Source organism: Nuphar pumila, chromosome 5, assembly GCF_984573655.1.
Source record: "Nuphar pumila chromosome 5, dmNupPumi1.hap1.1, whole genome shotgun sequence".
NCBI classification, from domain to species: Eukaryota; Viridiplantae; Streptophyta; class Magnoliopsida; order Nymphaeales; family Nymphaeaceae; genus Nuphar; species Nuphar pumila.
Genome location: NC_143253.1, coordinates 46,117,544 through 46,137,663, shown reverse-complemented (window position 1 = coordinate 46,137,663; position 20,120 = coordinate 46,117,544). Strand labels below are relative to the sequence as shown.

Genomic DNA, 20,120 nt, shown 5'->3' with positions numbered 1-20,120 from the left:
ACCCGCCAACCCATTTACCCGACCCGCCAACCAGCCCGCTAACCCGTTTACCCGACCCAACCCGTTTATTAAATGGGTTGATCGGGTCGTGTGGGGTTACCCGTTTAATAAATGGGTTAGGTTCGTGTTTGCCACAACCGACTTGTTTAATAAACAGGTCGGGTTCATGTTGAGGTATGCTGACCCGCCAACACGACTCGCCATTGCCACCCCTAATCCAAGTCATGAGGCTGCCTTAATCCTGTGACCTAGCTTGTAGAGATGAATCAGCCATAGACCATGGCTCGTTAACCAAGGTTTGAATAAAGCAAAACCTCCATTTGGGATTCCACGTTTTGCATAATAGTAAAAAAAAATGGCTCATGCTTTGTGAAAAGGAATTTCACAGCCCAACCTTTAGCTGAATGTATCAGAAGAGACCATAGCTGAGATCCATATAAAATATCATTTTTAAACTTTGCTTTGAAAATGTGCATTTTGCCTGTTTACTAAATTTTAATAGTTTTATTGTACATAACTCACAGTTAAGCTGAGTTACTCTAACTGATGTTTTTATCCAACGGTCACTCAAGAGTTAGATCTTGAAATGTCTTTTCATAAAAGTGGGATTCTTTGTGGAGATAACAGGCAAAAAGTGGGACTAAATGGATTTTTTCCCTTCAAAAGTAAATGCACAAGTTATGCTGCATTCGGAAGCCTTTTGTTTCCAACTGTGATGCAACATAAGTTAGAAGTATAACTCTCTCTCTCTCTCTCTCTCTCTCCATATATAACTTGTGCATTTACATGTGTGTGTGTGTATGTTTATAAATTAAGGAGCTGTTGCTGCTCTGTATTTGGAATTGTGGCGTTAGAAGATGGATAAGAAGAAAGAAGGGAGAAGGTTCGAGAACATGGGCTCCATATGGACCATCTTCATGCATGCAGACATGCTTGATATGTGCCTGATGGTCCTAGGCTTCATTGGAGCTATAGGAGATGGGTTATCCTTGCCCATAATGTTGGCAATAACTAGCAAGATCATGAACAATCTTGGCACCGGCCCTTCCAATGACCCGTCGTCCTTCACCAGCCAAATATCCCAGGTATGTAACATCAAAGTTAATGTTGTACCACAATAGTGTGCTTAGCCACACACGACAGCGGTTACGCATGTGGTCAGCAGGGTCCAATGTCAAGCTGAAGGCCTAGGATCGAATTCAGCTGAAGCATGGGGTGTCATCTCTTTATCATGGTTGGGGCACGTAAAGTTGGGTGGTTGTTTCCATAATATGGAGTTTTACCTGGCAGGGAGGCAGACCCATTAAGTGGGTTTTCCTTCATCATAAAAGAAAATAGCGTGCTTATCCACAGCCATTGGAAACTGCACACGATTGTATCACTTGGGGCTAGCCTCCAATCATAAATTTGTAATTCTTTCTTTTTTCTTAATAATCGGGGAAAACCATGTTACTCACTCGCGAGCTCATTGGTGTAAAAAATTCTAGGCCTCCCTTGCCTACTAGAAAATACACCCACCTTCAGCCTTACAGCAAGGGACATGAACCCATTGATTTTGAACTCATGATGTTCCATGACTACGAGCTTAGTGGCATGCACGAGTAGCCCCTACCAGACAGCAGAGTGCTCATAGGAAATAATGTCATTCAATTCTTAGCACAAGCTTTCATGACTTTATTTTTTAAATTTTATGTTGCAGAATTGTATGAAACTGTTATACATGGCATGTGGCACATGGGTGGCTTCCTTTCTAGGTAAGTAAATAGATCATAAAAAATTGTTCAAGTGATAGAGGGCCATGCATTTTCTTTTCAGATTTGGTATTCAAATGCTTGAATATTTTTTGTGATCATGAAAGAGGGCTATTGTTGGACAAGAACTGGTGAGAGGCAAGCCTCAAGAATGAGAGCAAGGTATTTGAAGGCAGTGCTAAGGCAAGATGTGGGCTACTTTGATCTCAAGGTGTCAAGTACAGCCGAAGTAGTTACCAATGTTTCAAGTGATAGTCTGGTTGTTCAAGATGTGCTTGGTGAGAAGGTAATTTTTTTTCATTACAAGAGAGATCATAGAGCGGTGACCTAAAGGTAGCAAAGTAGGGCCATAAGTAATCAGCGAGATCTTCCACTGGAAGGTTTCATAGCAACATCTAATTTGGTTAATAGAAAAGCTTAAGATATTGTTTTCATATAAAAAGACCAAAAATGGCGTTTTACACCTTAGGTAGATATTTGAAACTTATCCAAATACAGTATTTAGTTGAATTCCATAACAAAGATATTGGGTGGCTTTTAGTAAATGGCTGATTTGTATGGTGGATGTTCGAAAATTTCCCAAGGAAATAGCGATTAAGCTAATCACATCAAACAGTTGCATTTTCATGACTCATTTGGTACGAGACCGGTATTAAATTTTTTCTATAAAACGGAAAAAATGTTCTATCATGCAATATGGACTACAGTGAGTTCTGCCATTTTTGAGCAATCCATGACATAGATTTTTTTTAATCCGAAGGATAATATTATTGAGTGGGAGATCTGGGTTAAGTCCGACCATAAGATGCACACTAGAAAATATTACTAGATAGATAATGTGGTACTGTGGATATTACCAAATATCAATCCCCACAAAGAGAGAGAGAGAGAGAGAGAGAGAGAGAGAGAGAGAGAGAGAGAGAGAGAGAGCACTAGAATGATACACACTGAGAAATATTCTTAGATACACAAAATATCAGTCTACATACGCAAATATGGTACTGTGGAGAAGAGAGAGAGAGGCATGCACTCAATCTCAATCATCTGTGTAACATTCAGTGAATGTATGATTCCTGTATTGGATAGTGGCAACCCACCACTAAGTGGAGAATGAAAATGGATACCAAAAGTTTCTAATCTTTTTCTTTATGTGAAAGGGGTCTGGAAATGACTTTTTCAATTGCTGATTATTAGAATCCATGTGCCCAACTCCATGAGTAGGGAAAGATCACTCAAATGGAGGGATTCATATCTTTTTTTACGGAGATCAGCTTTGAAGTCATGCAGGAAAGACAAGAAAACAAGAGGGTTGGAGATGTCAGTTTTGGCAAACAAACTTTAAGAGAGGCAGCTAGCTAGTCCTCCCAGTTGAGAGCAGATGATGCACAAGTAGCAAGTGGTCCATATTGTATGACCTATTAAAAATGATTGGGTTTCTTGGTAAATGGTCTCTACCTTGTGGGCAATTTGCAAAAGTTTTCCTGACTTATGCAATTGCTCAAATCAATCTCTACTTTTTTTGTTAATTCTTGCAATAAAGTCTCTAAAGCATAGTTGGCAAACTCGGTGAGCCAACTCGTGACTCGCCAGACTAGGCTCGGATGGGGCCCTAACCAAGTTATAAAAACTGTATAACTTGGTTAGGACCAAACTCGAACGTGTCAGCCTAGAATCGCCCTAGTTTACCATTGACTTGACTGAGTCTTGCTTACTTTTTCATGAGATGCATTTTAAAAGATAACATCTGTTCAAGGTTCTGTTAATTTAAACCACTACCTAAAAGCATTTAAAGCTTCCAAAGCTGGTTTCGTTTTTTTTCTACTCTTAACACTTTTCAAAGCTAGGTTTTCTTGATAATATTTCCTATTCTAGGTTTTGGTAATAGGTGGATGAGAAGAACTTTATTACCATTCAAGAGAGAGAGAATTAAATGATAATAAAGAGATATCTTAATGAAAATAATATTATTTTAATGCAACTTAAATAACTCTCAAGCAATTAATTATCTATGTTTTAAAAAAAAATATATATGTAGAGCATAAATATCTCAAGTAAATTTATATTTTGTCAAATATCATGTCATTGTACAATTTAAAATAATGAACTAACATATTTTATTTTTCTGTGATATTTTGAAAATATTGCCTATATTTGTCACCATATTTTTTTTTAAAATTATGTGTACTATTATATATAATAAATCACTCATATATAATTTAACTTTTTTTGTACTATAAAAATATATATTATATATTATATATTAAATTAAATAAAAAACCTTGACTCACCCGGGTCACCGAGTTGACTTGTGGGAGTCACAGACCGACTTACAAATGATGGTTTTGACCTTATTTATGGACAAAAACTAATAAGGTACGAGAGATTTTGTAAAAACTCGCGTTTATTGGAGGTAGAATGGTCATTTTGTATCACCACTTAACTAAAGAATCAACATCTTATGCTGGTAAATCAAACGCCGCCTTGACAGAATGACTTGTTTGAGCTGAAGGTAGAAAAGGTATATAAAATTGCCCATAAAATAAAAACCATTTAGCAAAACCCCAAAATTATTCTCTAATTAATCTCCAAACTCCATTTGGCCAAGTGCCACCATCTTAGACAACCAATTTTTTTTTCCCATCCATGATGACTTCTTGATTTATATTATCTTCATGATAATCAGGTACCTAATCTGATAGCACAACTGTCAACCTTTGTGGGGGGTTACATCGTGGCATTCATTCTACTATGGAGGCTGGCTTTGGTAGCATTTCCTCTTGTAGTCCTATTGATTATACCTGGATTTATGTATGGGGGGATCTTAATGGGACTAGCAAGGAAGATGGCAGAGGAGTACAAGAAGGCAGCAACAATAGCAGAGCAAGCAGTGTCTTCAATAAGGACAGTGTACTCTTTTGTAGGAGAGGACAGGACCTTGGCTGAGTATTCTAAGGCACTGGATGGCTCAGTCAGGCTAGGGCTAAAACAGGGGTTGGCTAAGGGCATGGCCATTGGAAGCAATGGAATTAATTTCGCCATTTGGTCCTTCGTCGCCTGGTATGGTAGCAGGCTTGTAATGCATCATGGTGCTCAAGGAGGCACAGTCTTTGCAGTTGGCGCTTGCATTGCAGTTGGTGGGCTGTGAGATCTCTCTCTCTCTCTCTCTCTCTCTCTCTCTCTCAAGCACACACGCACGCACATGCACACAGGTTAGGGATGTAAACGGATTGTGGACAGTGTCAGATATGAGATCCGAATCCGGCATATAATTCTGGGATTTAGATCAGTCAACTAAGATCTAAATGTGCATTAGGATCGAACTCGGATTAGCTTAATTGAATAATTTTGTATTTTGATCAGTATTTTATGTCGGATCTAATTCAATTTCAAATCAAAATTGATCCATTTTGCATTTTTTATATGTAAGGAGCATGTTTTGGATATGTTTTTATTGGATCCAGTATTATCACTCATAGTTCGGAATCAGTGCAATCATAGATTATGAGATCATTTATGGATTCAGACTCAGGTTCAAATTAGGTGCACAAAATTCATATTTGGATTCAGATCGGGCAGGATCCAGCCTGTATCTGATCCGTTTGCAGTCTTCACAAAGGTGTTTGTGATTTTGTTTGTATGTGTTTTTATCTAACGTTATTACTATACAATAGTTTTTAGATGTGTTCAGTTGATTGAAAAAGCCATAACACCTTTAAACGTAATGACATTTGTAAATACATTATTACTTTTTATGGTCAAAAGGTCACTTTCACTTTTGAAATTGGAATTTATAAAACAGACCTTAGTACTTTTTGAAAAAATGTGCAACTAAAGTAAGACTCACTGTACAACAAAAAGTAATCACTTATTTGATCTGATATTGCTTTGACCTAGAAATATAATTTTATGAGGGTAAAAATTTGGTACATTGCATGCCATTTGATTTTTCAACCTTTACAAAAATCTTACATACATGTTGGAATAACATGATCTAAGCACCAATTTATACTGACCCAAATGTGTAGATCGCATCTGAAGGGTTAGATGTGCAAAAATACTAAAAATTTAAAAATATTACAGTTTTTTACTATGGGGTTCTTTACCCACGACACATACAGTTGAACACGCATGTACATGTCATTTCTGAGTATATATGGATCGTCATCATGATGCCTATAATTTCTATTTGGTTTTATTTTATTCTTTTGTCTTAATATATTTTTTTGATATTACAGTGCCCTTGGAACTGGACTTTCAAATTTCAAGTATATATCGGATGCATGCTCAGCAGGAGAAAGAATCTTAGAGGTGATCAAAAGAATCCCAGAGATTGACCCAGACAGCATGGAAGGAGAGGTTTTGAAGTGTGTAGTGGGTGAGATTGAGTTCAAGGATGTGAAGTTTACTTATCCCTCAAGGCCAGGTACACCAGTATTACATGACTTCTCTCTCAAGGTTCCAGCCGGAGAGATGTTTGCATTGGTCGGCAGCAGCGGGTCTGGAAAGACTACTGTGATTTCATTGCTTGAGAGGTTCTATGACCCTCTTTGTGGAGATATCGTCCTTGATGGGATGAGCATCAAAAAGCTGCAGCTCAAGTGGCTCAGGTCACAGATGGGCTTGGTGAGCCAAGAGCCTACCCTGTTTGCAACCTCCATCAAAGAGAACATCCTTTTTGGTAAGGAAGATGCGACAATGGAAGAGGTTGAAGCAGCTGCTAGGGCTTCCAATGTCCACACTTTCATCTCACAGTTGCCACAAGGATACGATACCCAAGTAAGAATATCATAACACCATATAGGTCACTATTAGATTTGTTAAGAGGCCACTGAATGGGCTGGATCCAGATCCACACACAACTAGTTTTAGATCACTGGTCCTTAAACCTGCCCAGCAAGGTCCAGATGGGTTCTGATCTATATCACCACTTAGTTCGTCCCCACTACAACAAAGCAGTAGATTAGCGACGACCACATTCCGTCGCTAATCCGTCGCTAATCCGTCACTAACCATGTTAGCGACGGATTAGCGACAACGCGGCGACAGTATGCTTACGTCGCGAATATTTCGACGCTAACTGGCGACGGAATAATTCCGTCGCCAAGTCCGTCGCTAATTGCGACGGAATAACGAGCGCTATATTCCGTCGCCAATCCGCCGGTACTAAACGGCGACCACGGCGTGGCGACGGATTTAATTCCGTCGCTAAGCCGTCGCTAGATTAATATGAATAGCGACGGAATCATCCGTCGCTAATCCGTCGCAAAAACGAAAAAAAATAAAAAAAAAATTATTTAAAAATTAATTACCGAGAACTGTACAATTTATATTTCCTGTACAATTTATATTTCCTGTAAATAAAAAACGAACCACACAAAAAAATTCATATAACAAGTATCTATAATAATTAATCGTTCCACCTTAAAACTAAGAAGTTTAATTATTTACAATTCAACAATTACAATTAGGAAAAATAAAAAAAATAGAACTTCTTCAACACAGTCCTCTAATCATCGCCAAGATTTTGTGCGTCTTCTTGTTCATTGTCTTTATCTGTCCCTTCAGCTCCACTACCCTGATTATCGCTAGCAGCCTACACAAGAAAAGAACAGTCAGTATTGATAAACAAAATATAATGAAATAAATTACACACTATATGTGATTCTATCATGTGCTCATGTGTGATCTAAGGCAATAAAAAAACTCTATATGTGATTCTATCATGCTCATATGTGTGCTAAGGCAGTCAAAAAATTGAATATGTGATTATAGCATGTTCATATGTGTTCTAAGGCATATAAAAAAACTCTATATGTGATTCTACCATGCTCAGATGTGCTTTAAGGCAGGCAAAAAACTATATATGTGATTCGATCATGCTCGTATGTGTGCTAAGGCAGTAAAAAAATTGAATATGTGAATATAGCATGCTCATATGTGCTCTAAGGCAGGCAAAGCCAAAAATTTTATATGTGATTCTATCATAAATGATATATAACATGTTCATATGTGTTCTAAGGCAGTTAAAAAACTCTATATGTTATTATAGCATGTTCATATGTGTGCTAAGGCAGTCAAAAAACAGAATATGTGATTATAATATGCTCATATGTGTTCTTAGGCAGTAAAAAAAATGAATATGTGATTATAGCATGCTTATGTGTTCTAATGCAATCAAAAAAACTTTATATGTGATTCTATCATGCTCATATGTGCTCTAAGACAGACAAAAAGTTATATATATATATATATATATATATATATATATATATATATATATATATATATATATATATATATATATATATATATATATATATATATATGTGATTCTATCATGCTTATATGTGTGCTAAGGCAGTAAAAAAATTGAATATGTGATTATAGCATGTTCATATGTGTTCTAAGGCATCTAGAAAAACTCTATATGTGATTCTACCATGCTCAGATGTGCTTTAAGACAGTCAAAAAAACTATATATGTGATTATACCTGAGAGGGACCTGGAATCGAAGATCCCCTATCCTGAACAACGGCCTTGATCTCATTTCGGAGAAAGGGGGCGACGGTGTATTGGAAGTAGTTATTCAGTGATTCATTAATGATCTCGCGTACATCATCACCGGAAAGAATAGTCGGCTGCTTGGAGCTTATGTCGGCGCAAGAAGTTGGTGAGCCGTAACTGGAAGAACCAATAACTGGTGAAGTGTTCATATTACTCCCAAACCCGAACACGCGACCTTTTTTGGGTTCACCTGCTGCAGTCACCCATGCTGTAGGATCAAATGATGGATGCTGAGTAGCGTCTTCGCCATATCGCTCTACCATTTGTTGCTCATATGCCTCCTACAAAATAATGTTTAAAGTATTCATTAATAATTAATGATAACATTATGATGACTTGCATATATATTGCAATGATTATTAATAGAATTAATACATACCGTTGTCGTTCTCGCCTTCTCTGATACGAAGACTCCCGTGGTCTTTCGTTTATGTGTTTCTACAAACACATCCTTATATGGTACACTGCCTCCTTTTTCTGCTTCCTGCGAAGTTAAATGACAAAAGATTTAGTACACAAATTTGCAACTATACTTATAAAATTAATATTATATATTGATGAGTTACCATTTTCTTTAGGTGGCTCCCAAATGTCTTAGATCCACCTGTGTGTAGATGGGCTTCGGGCATCTTCGATCGATTTTGTGAAGCCTTCGCAGAGCGATTTTTAAATGCATCTCCCGCCCACATATCGCACATTTCATCCCAGTAATCTCTCCTGATAGTAATAGGACCATGGCCCTTCCACAGTAATGGATCATCTACTACGCCAGATGCTTTTTTTGCTGCAGTCTTCATAGTGTGCAGCATGTCTGCAAATCGATTGGCAGCCACCTTCTGCCACACCTTCCTTGCATCATTTTCTTCCACCGTAGTTGCAAAGCGATTCGAAGCCTACAAATATTTTCAGAAAGTTAGTAGACATTGCTTAAATAAATTAAATATGAAACACATTAACTATGAGGAACAACTGTATACCATGAATGAAGACCACAATCTGTCTAATACCTCCTTTGGGTACTCTTTCCATTGAGCAACTGGTCCTGGTAGATGTTGAAGAAGTGAATTCCTAATCTCCCGTACTACTTCTTGTGGCTCAAACCTCGTGCTGCACATGAATTGTTACACAGTAAATATTAATATAAAATATTTAAAAGATATGCAATAATTGAAAACAAAATACTTACGGTCGATTATCGATATACACTATTCGAATGAGTCTTCTTGTGCCAGCCTGAGAAGACCCTGTTTCCTGTGTTGGCTGTTGACTTGTGCGATCAACTGGTGTAGGTGGGTCGTGTACAGGCGCAACATCATCTGTAAAAAAATACACACCAAGTTCTCAGAATGTGCATTTGAACTAATCAAGCATCTAATTAGTTATATGATATACCTATCACAGGAGCCCGTGAAGATGAAGGTTGAGCCTGGCTACTACTGGATGAGCGACCACTATAACCTCCACGAACCATATTCTAACAAATAACATATGTCATACAATACATTCAAATAATTCACATCAAGTATTACAATGCATTCAAGTCATTCACATCAAGCATTGCAATGCATTCAAATAATTCAAATCATTGACATCAAGTATTGCACTAATTCAAATCATTCGTTAATTGCATAAATTATAATACATTCAGATAATTGAAATCATTCACATCAAGTATTACAATGCATTCGAATCATTCGTATCAAGTATTATAATACATTGAAATAAAATTTTTAATCATTCACACCAAGTATTGCAATACAACTCACATAAAGTATTACAATGCATTTAAATAGAGGTTTGTAGTATAAGATTTTGCTCACTAGCTTGAGAATTCTTCCTCGTCACTAGTTTGACTTTCTTCTTCTTCTTCTTCTTCTTCTTCTTCATTGTTTGCCCATCCACTTGGTACATCATTTGGATCACATTCCTCTATGAATGTTTCATCAGCCAATGGAGATATGACATGCATATCATGCGCAACATCGTGACCATAAGCGAAGTCACAGACATCATCTGATTGATAGTAATCACTGTCTTCAGCTAACTCATCTTCTTGTAACTGATCATACTCGGGGTATAGTTTGGATTTCACCTTGCAAACTGCCCACCATTCATTTCTATCTGACTTTTTTATACTCGGATATGAAGTATAATAAACTTGTTGAGCTTGCGAGGCTAATATGAATGGTTCATATGTTCCAAACCTGGATTTATGATTCACCTCCACAATGCCTGAAGCTTTGTCGAGTCTTGTTGCAGTTGGATCAAACCAATGACACTTGAATACCGTAACCCTGTTATTCATGCCTAAGTAAGTCAACTTCATTATTTCCTCTATAACACCGTAGTAATCATGTTCATTTTCACCGTAGCTGCTACCCTTGACACACACGCCACTATTTATCGTTGATTTGTTTATACCGTAGTCTTTTGTATGGAATCGATAACCATTTACGATATACCCGTTGTAGCATTGCACAACTTTGGTCGGACCATTTTCTAAATCACATATTCCTTGATCTTTAACATCACCATGGCGAACCTACGCACAGACATAAACAATTATTGTGATCACGATCAATTAAGTAACTTAGTGTTGTTTATAAGTACAAAATTTATGTTAGCTTCTTTACCAACTGTTTCAACCACTCCACAAACTTAGTTTCACGTTCTTTTTGTACTTCTGCATTAGTGAGATGTGAAACTTTGCTTTGCAACTCCAGATCAAATCGTCTGCAAACCACAAATACTTATATTACCGAGCCATGTATCCACATATAGAACATAAAATGATTTATAATTGAGTTGCATATACATATACTTACTCGATGTATGGGTCGATCGCTGAACAATTAAAAAGAATATAGATGTGTGCTGCATCTTGCTCTCGATCTGTCAATAGCCTTGATCGGCAACTACCAATTCTGGTCTTTTACATATTAATTTTAAATCCATACGGGCCTTCGGATTATCCTTCGTTTTTCCTTTAATATTCATTACTGTATTGAACACATTATCAAACACATTTTTCTCTACATGCATCACATCCAAATTATGTCGTATCAATAGGGTCGGCCAATACGGTAGTTCCCAAAAAATAGATTTTTTCGTCCAATTGTGTTCCTTCCCAAATCCACGGAAGGGTGTAGGACTGCGGGCATCTGTTAATGCATCTGGAAAGTATCGCAATCTTCTTAAAATCTCTATGCCAGACAATCTTGAGGATGGACCTTCCATTTCAGTTGTGCCTGCTGTAAATGCATTCTTTTGACGTCGAAACGGATGATCGCTGGGTAGAAATCGACGATGGCAATCAAACCAGCAAGGCTTCCTTCCATGCCTCAATCTAAAAGCTTTGGAATCCTCCATGCAGTACGGACAAGCCAACCTCCCATGTGTGCTCCAACCAGATAACATACCATATGCAGGGAAGTCACTGATTGTCCATAGAACAACGGCCTTCATGTTGAAATTTTGTTTTTTGTGGGCATCATACGTGGTAACACCGTTATCCCACAGTACTTTTAATTCATCAATCAATGGCCTTAGATATACATCAAGATTTTGGCCAGGTGAGGTCGGACCAGGGATCAACAGAGACAAGAAAAGATTTGGACGTTTCATACACAAGCTTGGTGGAAGGTTGTATGGAGTTACAAATACTGGCCAGCATGAGTATGGAGTTGATCTACCCCCAAATGGATTAAATCCATCAGTACATAGACCGAGTCTAACATTTCGCACTTCCATTGCGAAGTTCTGATGAGTACGATCAAAGTGCTTCCAAGCTTCAGCGTCAACAGGATGCGTGATCTTGTTTTCATCGTGTCGAACTTTATTTGCATGCCATCTCATGTGTTTAGCTGTCTTTGAAGACATATACAATCGCTGCAATCTAGGAGTGATAGGAAAGTAGCGGAGCGACTTGTATGAAACTTCCTTTGATCTCGTGCTACCATTGCCTCTTGTCTTTGGCTTGAACCGAGGATGCCCACATGATGGGCATGATATGTCGTTTTCTTGCTCCTTGAAATACAACATGCAGTGATTTGGACAAGCATCAATCTTTTTGTAACCCATACCTAGAGCGTTGACCATAACTTTCGCACGATAGAAATTTTGTGGCAATTTCTCATCTTTAGGCAACATACTCTTCACAATCATGCACAAACGATCAAAACATGATTGACTCAAATTATACTCGGACTTCAAATTCATTAGTTGAAGAACTGCAGACAAGATAGTGTGACTCTCACAACCGTTCCAAAGTGGCTCATCAGCATCTTTAAGTAAATCATAAAATCTACTAGCTGCATCGTTTGGTGATTCTTCATCTACGACAGTTCTTACATCACTAGAACTCATAGCAGAACCCAGTTCTGTTCCTGCAGCATCAAATATCAAATTCGTATATGGATTATCGTGCACCACATTCACCCGTGCATCAAAATCGTTTCTAAATTCTTCTTCATGAAACGCCCAGTTCTGATAATCACTCACAAAACCCTTCCTGTATAGGTGATGTCTAACGCCATGAGGTTCTACAAATCGATTATTCTTACAAATCTTGCAGGGACACCTAATCCGACCTGTGGGATCTACCGTACTGACACTCGCCGTTGCAAATTCAATAAAACTATCGACACCATCCATATATTCATGCGATAACTCATTGTCCACTATCCTACGGTACATCCATTCACGGTTTGCAGTCATTCTGTCGTATGATGTTACGAATAGTATCCTAACGAATTAAGAAAAAAACAATCAGAATGCGACGATGAAGAAAATATCAAATTTATCATGCAATATACTATGTCAAACAATAACAAGAATTTTGATGCATGCATTGATAACTTAATATTTTCATGTGCAAACTATTAATGACATGATACAATCATTTGAAGCATGCTTTTATTATAAAATTTCACATGGAAGTCAAAATCAAATTGAAAGTAACTACATGCAAGCATGGATACAATTACATCAAACATTGCAATACATCATAATCATTCATATCAAATAAATGGCAAACATGTACCTGCAGCAAACACACTTCAATATCTCACTAACTACTACCATGCTTAGCATGGACTCCGTACTCAAAAAATAAGAACACTTTCATATTTCTACATTAAAATCATGCTCAGCATGATCTCCGAACTCCAACAAAGCAGTCCTAGATATCAACAACTAAGTGAGTGTGTGAACAATAAAGTGCTGCATTCAATAAATTAAATAACATGTGATACGTTTGCATCACTTACTCACCACGGGTATTTACCCGATTTGCATTGTTTTTGTCATTTACTTACCACAGGTGGCCGAGCACGAGTTGGTTCCGTTGAAAAATCTGCACAAAAACAAAACAAATTAAGTAACAAACTAACTAATCATGAAACAAGATGAAACACTAACTAAAAAAATTAAAACAAATTAAAACAACTCTAACTAATTGAAAGAAGAGAAAAGAAAAATAGTATATATGTTAAGCCACATCTAACTAGAAGATGCTAATTTAACAAACCAGCTATAACATGTTGAACCAGTCGACTAACATAAAGTCATAGACAATTTCTAATCTGAACTACTTAGCAAAGGAATAGTAAATCAATCAATTAGTTTACTAGAAAAGATGTGAACTCCGTTTAACCACCACTATCATAAAGAATTCAAATAGCCCTAATCTAACTAACTGATTGTGAGAACATTAAATACCAATCTATCTAAGAAAAATATAATTATAAAAGACTAATAGATTGAAATACTCTAACTAACCAGATTTCAAGAAAACAAATTGAAGTAAAACTAACTACCAGTAGACATTAACAAACTAACAAATTGAACAACATGGACAACTTGTATATATACATTACAAAAAAAATTTCAACTTAAAATCCATATGGACAACATATATGCAAACTACACTTAAAACCATATGGACATCTTATATACACATATTACAATTTTTTTTTCAAGCTAATCACATGGACAACATAGGGATCACATAATAACTTTTTTTTTTTTTAAAAAGAGATCACATGGGCAGCATAGGTATCCATAACAAAAATTCTTTTCAAAACAGATCACATAGGCAACGTAGGTATCTCATAACAAATTTTTTTTCTTCAAACAAACACATAGGCAACATAGTATTCCTACTAAAGATTTTTTTTTCAAACTGATTTACATAGGCAACATATGCATTAAAAAAACAGATTTTTTTGAAACCAATTCACATAGACAGCATAATATATCTCATAACAGATTGTTTTTTTCAAAAGCAATACACATCGGCAGCATGTTATTCCTACTACAGATTTTATTTTTCAAACGATTCATATAGGCAGCATAGGCATTCAAAAACAGAATTTTTTTTTTGACAAGTCACTTAGGCAGCATAACGCAGGGGGTCGACCCCCCCTGCCGGAAAGCACGGCAGGGGGTTAAACCCCCTGCCTTTCCGGCAGGGAAGGGGGTTAAACCCCCTGCCGGAAAGGCAGTTCCGGCATGGGGGGTTGACCCCCTGCCGTGCCTTTACGGCAGGGGGGTCGACCCCCCATGCGTTTCCGACAGGGGGTCGACCCCCCATGCCTTTCCGGCAGGGGGTCGACCCCCCCTGCCGGAAACGCAGGGGGTCGACCCCCCCTGCCGGAAAGCACGGCAGGGGGTTAAACCCCCTGCGTTTCCGGCAGGGAAGGGGCGTACCCCCTGCGTTTAGAAGAAGAAGAAGAAGAAGAAGAAGAAGAAGAAGAAGAAGAAGAAGAAGAAGAAGAAGAAGAATATTACCTGCGCTTCGCCGGACGGTGGCGGGAGGTTGATGGGGAGCGGCAGCTGGCGAGCGCCGGCTGGCGAGCGGTGGACGGGGAGCGGCGGCTGGCGAGCGGCGGTGGCCGGACGGTGGCGAGAGCCGACGGGCGGCGGGAGAGAGCAATACAGCGAAACAGGGAAAAGAGAAAGAGGGATGGGATTAGGGATTTACGCGACATTTAGCGACGGCTTAGCGACGGAAAAATTCCGTCGCTAAGCCGTCGCGAAACCAAAATACCAAAAAAGCGACGGAATATATTCTGTCGCTACTCCGTCGCTAATTAGCGACGGATTAGCGACGACAGAGTTCCCTCTCTAAATCCGTCGCTAAAATGGTGTTCTTGTAATAAAAAGTAGCGACAAAAACATGCAGTCGCTAATCCGTCGCTAAGTAGCGACAGATTAGCGATAAAAGTTGTTTCCTCGCTAATCCGTCGCAAATTAGCGACAGATTCTATCTCTAGCTAATCTGTCGCTAAGTAGCGACGGGAAAAATCCGTCGCTAATTTCCGTCGCTAATTAACAATTTTCTTGTAGTGCCCGTTCTTCATCTTGGACCCAATTGGTTGATAGGCTTTGGATTAGTGAGGATCCTATTCGTTGCAGTTTTTACAAGGAAATGCTTGATTCGGATACAATGCATATTGGGGCAGTATCAAACTCACATGGTCTGAAACCAACAACTTTAAGCCCAACTCTTTGCAACCTTGATTTCTGAAACCCTTGCATCACACACACACACACACACACACACACACATATATATATATATATATATATATATATATATATATATATATATATATATATATAGAGAGAGAGAGAGAGAGAGAGAGAGAGAGAGAGAGAGAGAGAGCATGGCCAATTAATCCAAATAACCACTATAGTGTAGATTGACAATAATAATTGATGACCTTTGTGCATAGGTTGGGGAGAGAGGTGTGCGATTGTCTGGTGGCCAGAAGCAAAGGATTGCCATTGCCAGAGCCATAATCAAGTCACCTCCAATCCTCCTCCTTGACGAGGCGACAAGTGCACTGGACTCGGAGTCGGAGAGGGTAGTCCAAGCAGCCCTGGATCAAGCAAGAGTAGGACGGACCACTATCGTGATCACGCATCGCCTTTCGACAATTCAAAATGCTGATACCATAGCAGTGGTTCAGGAAGGCAATGTGATGGAAATTGGATCCCATGAATCGTTGGTACAGGTTGAGAAAGGTTTATACTCTTCAATGGTGAGACAACAACTGATTAAGGACCAAGAGGAAGTGCAAAACTCAATGGCCCAAGCGAGCATGCTAGCGGCAACAAGTGGTAGTATGAGTGGCAGAAGACAAAATTTGAATAGGTCTACCTCAATGAATTCAAACACATCACATCAAGCAAGTCAAGTGACGTCAAAAGCTTGCGATCCTACACCAGTGCCTCCATTTTGGAAGTTGTTGCTTATGAATAAACCGGAGTGGAAAGAAGCTGTGATTGGTTGTACATGTGCCATTGCCATAGGAGCCATACAGCCTTTGTACTCCTTTGCAAAAGGCACCATGATATCCATCTACTTCCTCCATGACCATGAAGAGATCAAGTCCAAAGTCAGGACTTACACTGCCATCTTCCTTTCCTTCGCGATCTTATGCTTCCTTGTCAACATAGTTCAGCACTACAATTTTGCAGCCATGGGTGAGTATCTAACAAAAAGGATCCGTGAGTGCATGCTCTCCAAGATGCTCACCTTCGAGGTCAGTTGGTTTGACCAGGACAAGAACTCCAGTGGAGCCATATGCTCCAGGCTTGCCAAAGATGCCAATGTGGTATGCATTAACCTCTTTATGGTTCTGCAAGAAGTCATTCTCTGTGTTACAGTGACAACTTTGGTTCCATGTCTAGGGGGATACAAATCGAACACACTGACATGTATGAATATTAATATTTTACAATATTTTTTTTTTCTGTAAAAAAAAGGGTTTTAATATTAATTATGTTTTAATTAAAATCATATTTCTATGTATTATGATATTTAAAGTAGTTTTTATTAATTAAAATTTTAAAAAAATCTCCTCATGTCCAATTTTTCAAGAAATTTAAGAACCTGCAACACAAAGTCCTATCACAAGTTTGGTCATACTCCAAACCTTGTGACATAGGTCACTAGATAAATAAATGTTTGGTTGCATTCAAATGTGATTTGGAATCTCATGCAAATAAGAAATGGAATGTGATTTAAAATCACTTTTGAAGTGAATCTCCTGTGATTCCAAATCACATGAAGGAATATGTGAATTAAAATCTCATGACTTCATCTCATGTGATTCCAAATCACATGAGATGCAACCAAACATGGACTGCCACAAGATTTCGGAGCTTATGAACCCGATAATGTTTCTTGTAGGAAACTGATTGCTTGAGTACCTTTTGCACTTGAAAAACAAGGCCCCACATTGGTGTTCTTCCTCTTGGTTTTTTGTGTTTCATGAGTTTTTTGTTAATTTTAAGCTTTTCATTCTACTGCTGTTCCAAGTGAAAATTGTAATACTGTGGTGAGAATTTAGAGAAAATTAAGATTGTTGAAATCTTTGTTTAAGTCTTGATTCTTCGTGTTCCAAATCCATCTAGATCTTGTTTGGATTTTAAATCCATGAATTATTTCAAAGTGAAAAATAAAGAACGTAGCATTCGTACATTCCAATGAGATCTTATTGTCCACAGAAATACTAGGACTAGACTACATCATGCTTGTGCATGCGCTAACAAAAACTGCTAGAAAGAATAATTGAATATATTGGTCTTATACTTTGCAGGTGAGATCTCTAGTTGGTGACAGAATGGCCCTTCTAGTTCAAACCTTCTCCGCCGTGGCCATAGCATGCACCATGGGCTTGGTCATAGCATGGCGCCTAGCCATTGTCATGATCGCAGTCCAGCCCATAGTCATAGTCTGCTTCTATGCTAGACGTGTTCTGCTGAAGAACATGTCTGCGAAGGCAATTCGGTCGCAGGATGAGAGTAGCAAGATAGCAGCAGAGGCCGTGGCCAATCTTAGGACTGTGACAGCTTTCTCCTCGCAAGATAGGATTCTTTGCATGTTCCAGCTTGCACAAGAAGAACCCAGGAGAGAGAGCATAAGGCAGTCTTGGTATGCCGGAATCGGCCTTGGCATGTCTCAGAGCTTGATGGCTTGCACCTGGGCTCTAGACTTTTGGTATGGAGGTAGGCTCATTTCTCATGGCTACTTAAGTGCCAAGCAACTCTTTGAAACATTCATGATCCTAGTCAGGACAGGCAAGATCATAGCAGATGCCGGGACTATGACATCGGACCTAGCCAAGGGTTCGGATGCAATGAGGACCATCTTCGCCATCCTAGACCGGTACACCGAGATCGAACCCGATGACCCCGAAGGGTACAAGGCTAGTAAAATCCAAGGTGACATTGAGCTAAAGGATGTAGACTTCGCGTACCCGTCTAGACCAGACATCTTGATATTTAGATCTTTCTCACTAGGACTAGAAGCTGGAAAATCAACTGCGTTGGTTGGGCAGAGTGGGTCAGGGAAGTCGACTATCATCAGTATAATAGAGAGGTTCTACGACCCGATCAAAGGGATGGTCATGATCGATGGTAAGGACATAAGATCATACCATCTAAGGTCACTAAGGAAGCACATAGCACTAGTATCCCAAGAGCCTACCGTGTTGGCTGGGACCATAAGGGAGAATATAGTGTATGGTAAGGAGAATTCAAGTGAGGCTGAGATATTGGGTGCAGCCAGGGCAGCTAATGCACATGAGTTCATTGGTGCACTAAAGGATGGCTACGAAACATGGTGCGGTGACAAGGGCATGCAATTGTCAGGGGGTCAAAAGCAGAGGATAGCCATTGCTAGGGCTATTCTGAAGAACCCTTCCATATTGTTACTAGATGAGGCCACTAGTGCACTGGACAGCCAGTCTGAGAAGGTTGTACAAGAGGCCCTTGACCGAGTCATGGTGGACCGGACCAGCGTGGTCGTAGCCCACCGGCTCGCCACGATCCAAAACTGTGACACCATCGCAGTGTTGGAGAGCGGGAGGGTGGTCGAGAAAGGGACCCACAGTGACCTCTTAGCTAAAGGTGGGTCCTACTTTTCCCTTGTTAAACTGCAACACTACACCGGTAGTCATAACTAAATAGGCCTAAGGAGAATGAGTGTGAGGATCTTAGGTTGTGCAAGCAGACCAAGTGGTGCACATTAAACCTCTGAAGTAGTGTTATTTGAGCAATTGCAGGACCCACCCTTTTTTTCGTTTTTCCTTTATGGTGTTATAAATGGTGTATTTTTCTTTTTTGCTAATTTTCTTGTACTTTCTGTGTTACTACTTTTCAGTTGAGTTTTTACTCAGTAAAGTTGCCTTATGATGACTTAGGAGTCAATGATTCTCTCTTCATAATTTGCTTGGCAAAATGCAGTTTGATTTGTCATAGTAAAGTTTTCTTATGTGAATGGTGCGTGGGTTGTGCCGGACTGGGAATGCAGTGGACTAGGTTTAAGCATTATTTTCTTAGGATCGGGACTAGGTTGCTAGACCTAGGCCTACACCCCAGGTTTGCTCAGACTGAAGCAGGTTGGGACGTTTCACCTGCCAGTTAGATCAGACTTCTTATTATTGAACATGGATCTTAAAATAAGTTTTGAATGTATATCTGGATCAGGATCAGAATCCTTTGAGCAGAATTTTTATCCACTGGAATTTGGATTTGGAATATTATTGTGATTCAGCCTTTGATAGTTGCAGTTTGTGTTTGGTCAGTGACATCTTCCACCATTTTTGCAAGGTTTTGATGGTTTGTGTGCAATATTCAACAATCATACTGGGCAACTCTAAGTAGCGATCTGTCTCTTCCTTCTACTGTTTATCCCATGCTTCCTGAGAATTTGAATGTGAGGAATCACACTCCACTCGGTTAGCTCGTGCTACTTAGGTCAGTAATGTCTTGAGAAATGCGGCATGAGTGTGC

General features: G+C 39.0%; 2 protein-coding genes across 2 annotated transcripts; one reads left to right on the top strand and one right to left on the bottom strand.

The window, feature by feature from the left end:
- The first annotated feature begins 866 nt into the window (after positions 1-866).
- On the top strand, positions 867-19,521 carry LOC149837503 (putative multidrug resistance protein). Its single transcript, XM_090007402.1, has 7 exons — positions 867-1,085; positions 1,700-1,754; positions 1,859-2,037; positions 4,435-4,892; positions 5,987-6,527; positions 16,052-16,936; positions 17,924-19,521. The coding sequence occupies exons 1-7, from the start codon at positions 894-896 to the stop codon at positions 19,289-19,291; spliced, it is 3,678 nt and encodes a 1,225-aa protein (XP_089863528.1). The 5' UTR covers positions 867-893; the 3' UTR covers positions 19,292-19,521.
- Positions 7,142-13,777, bottom strand: LOC149837504 (uncharacterized). The gene is made up of 4 exons (XM_090007401.1): positions 13,631-13,777; positions 9,708-9,789; positions 9,502-9,631; positions 7,142-7,344 (listed from the first exon to the last, which is right to left on the bottom strand). The coding sequence occupies exons 2-4, from the start codon at positions 9,784-9,786 to the stop codon at positions 7,245-7,247; spliced, it is 309 nt and encodes a 102-aa protein (XP_089863527.1). The 5' UTR covers positions 9,787-9,789; positions 13,631-13,777; the 3' UTR covers positions 7,142-7,244.
- Positions 19,522-20,120: the final 599 nt, after the last annotated feature.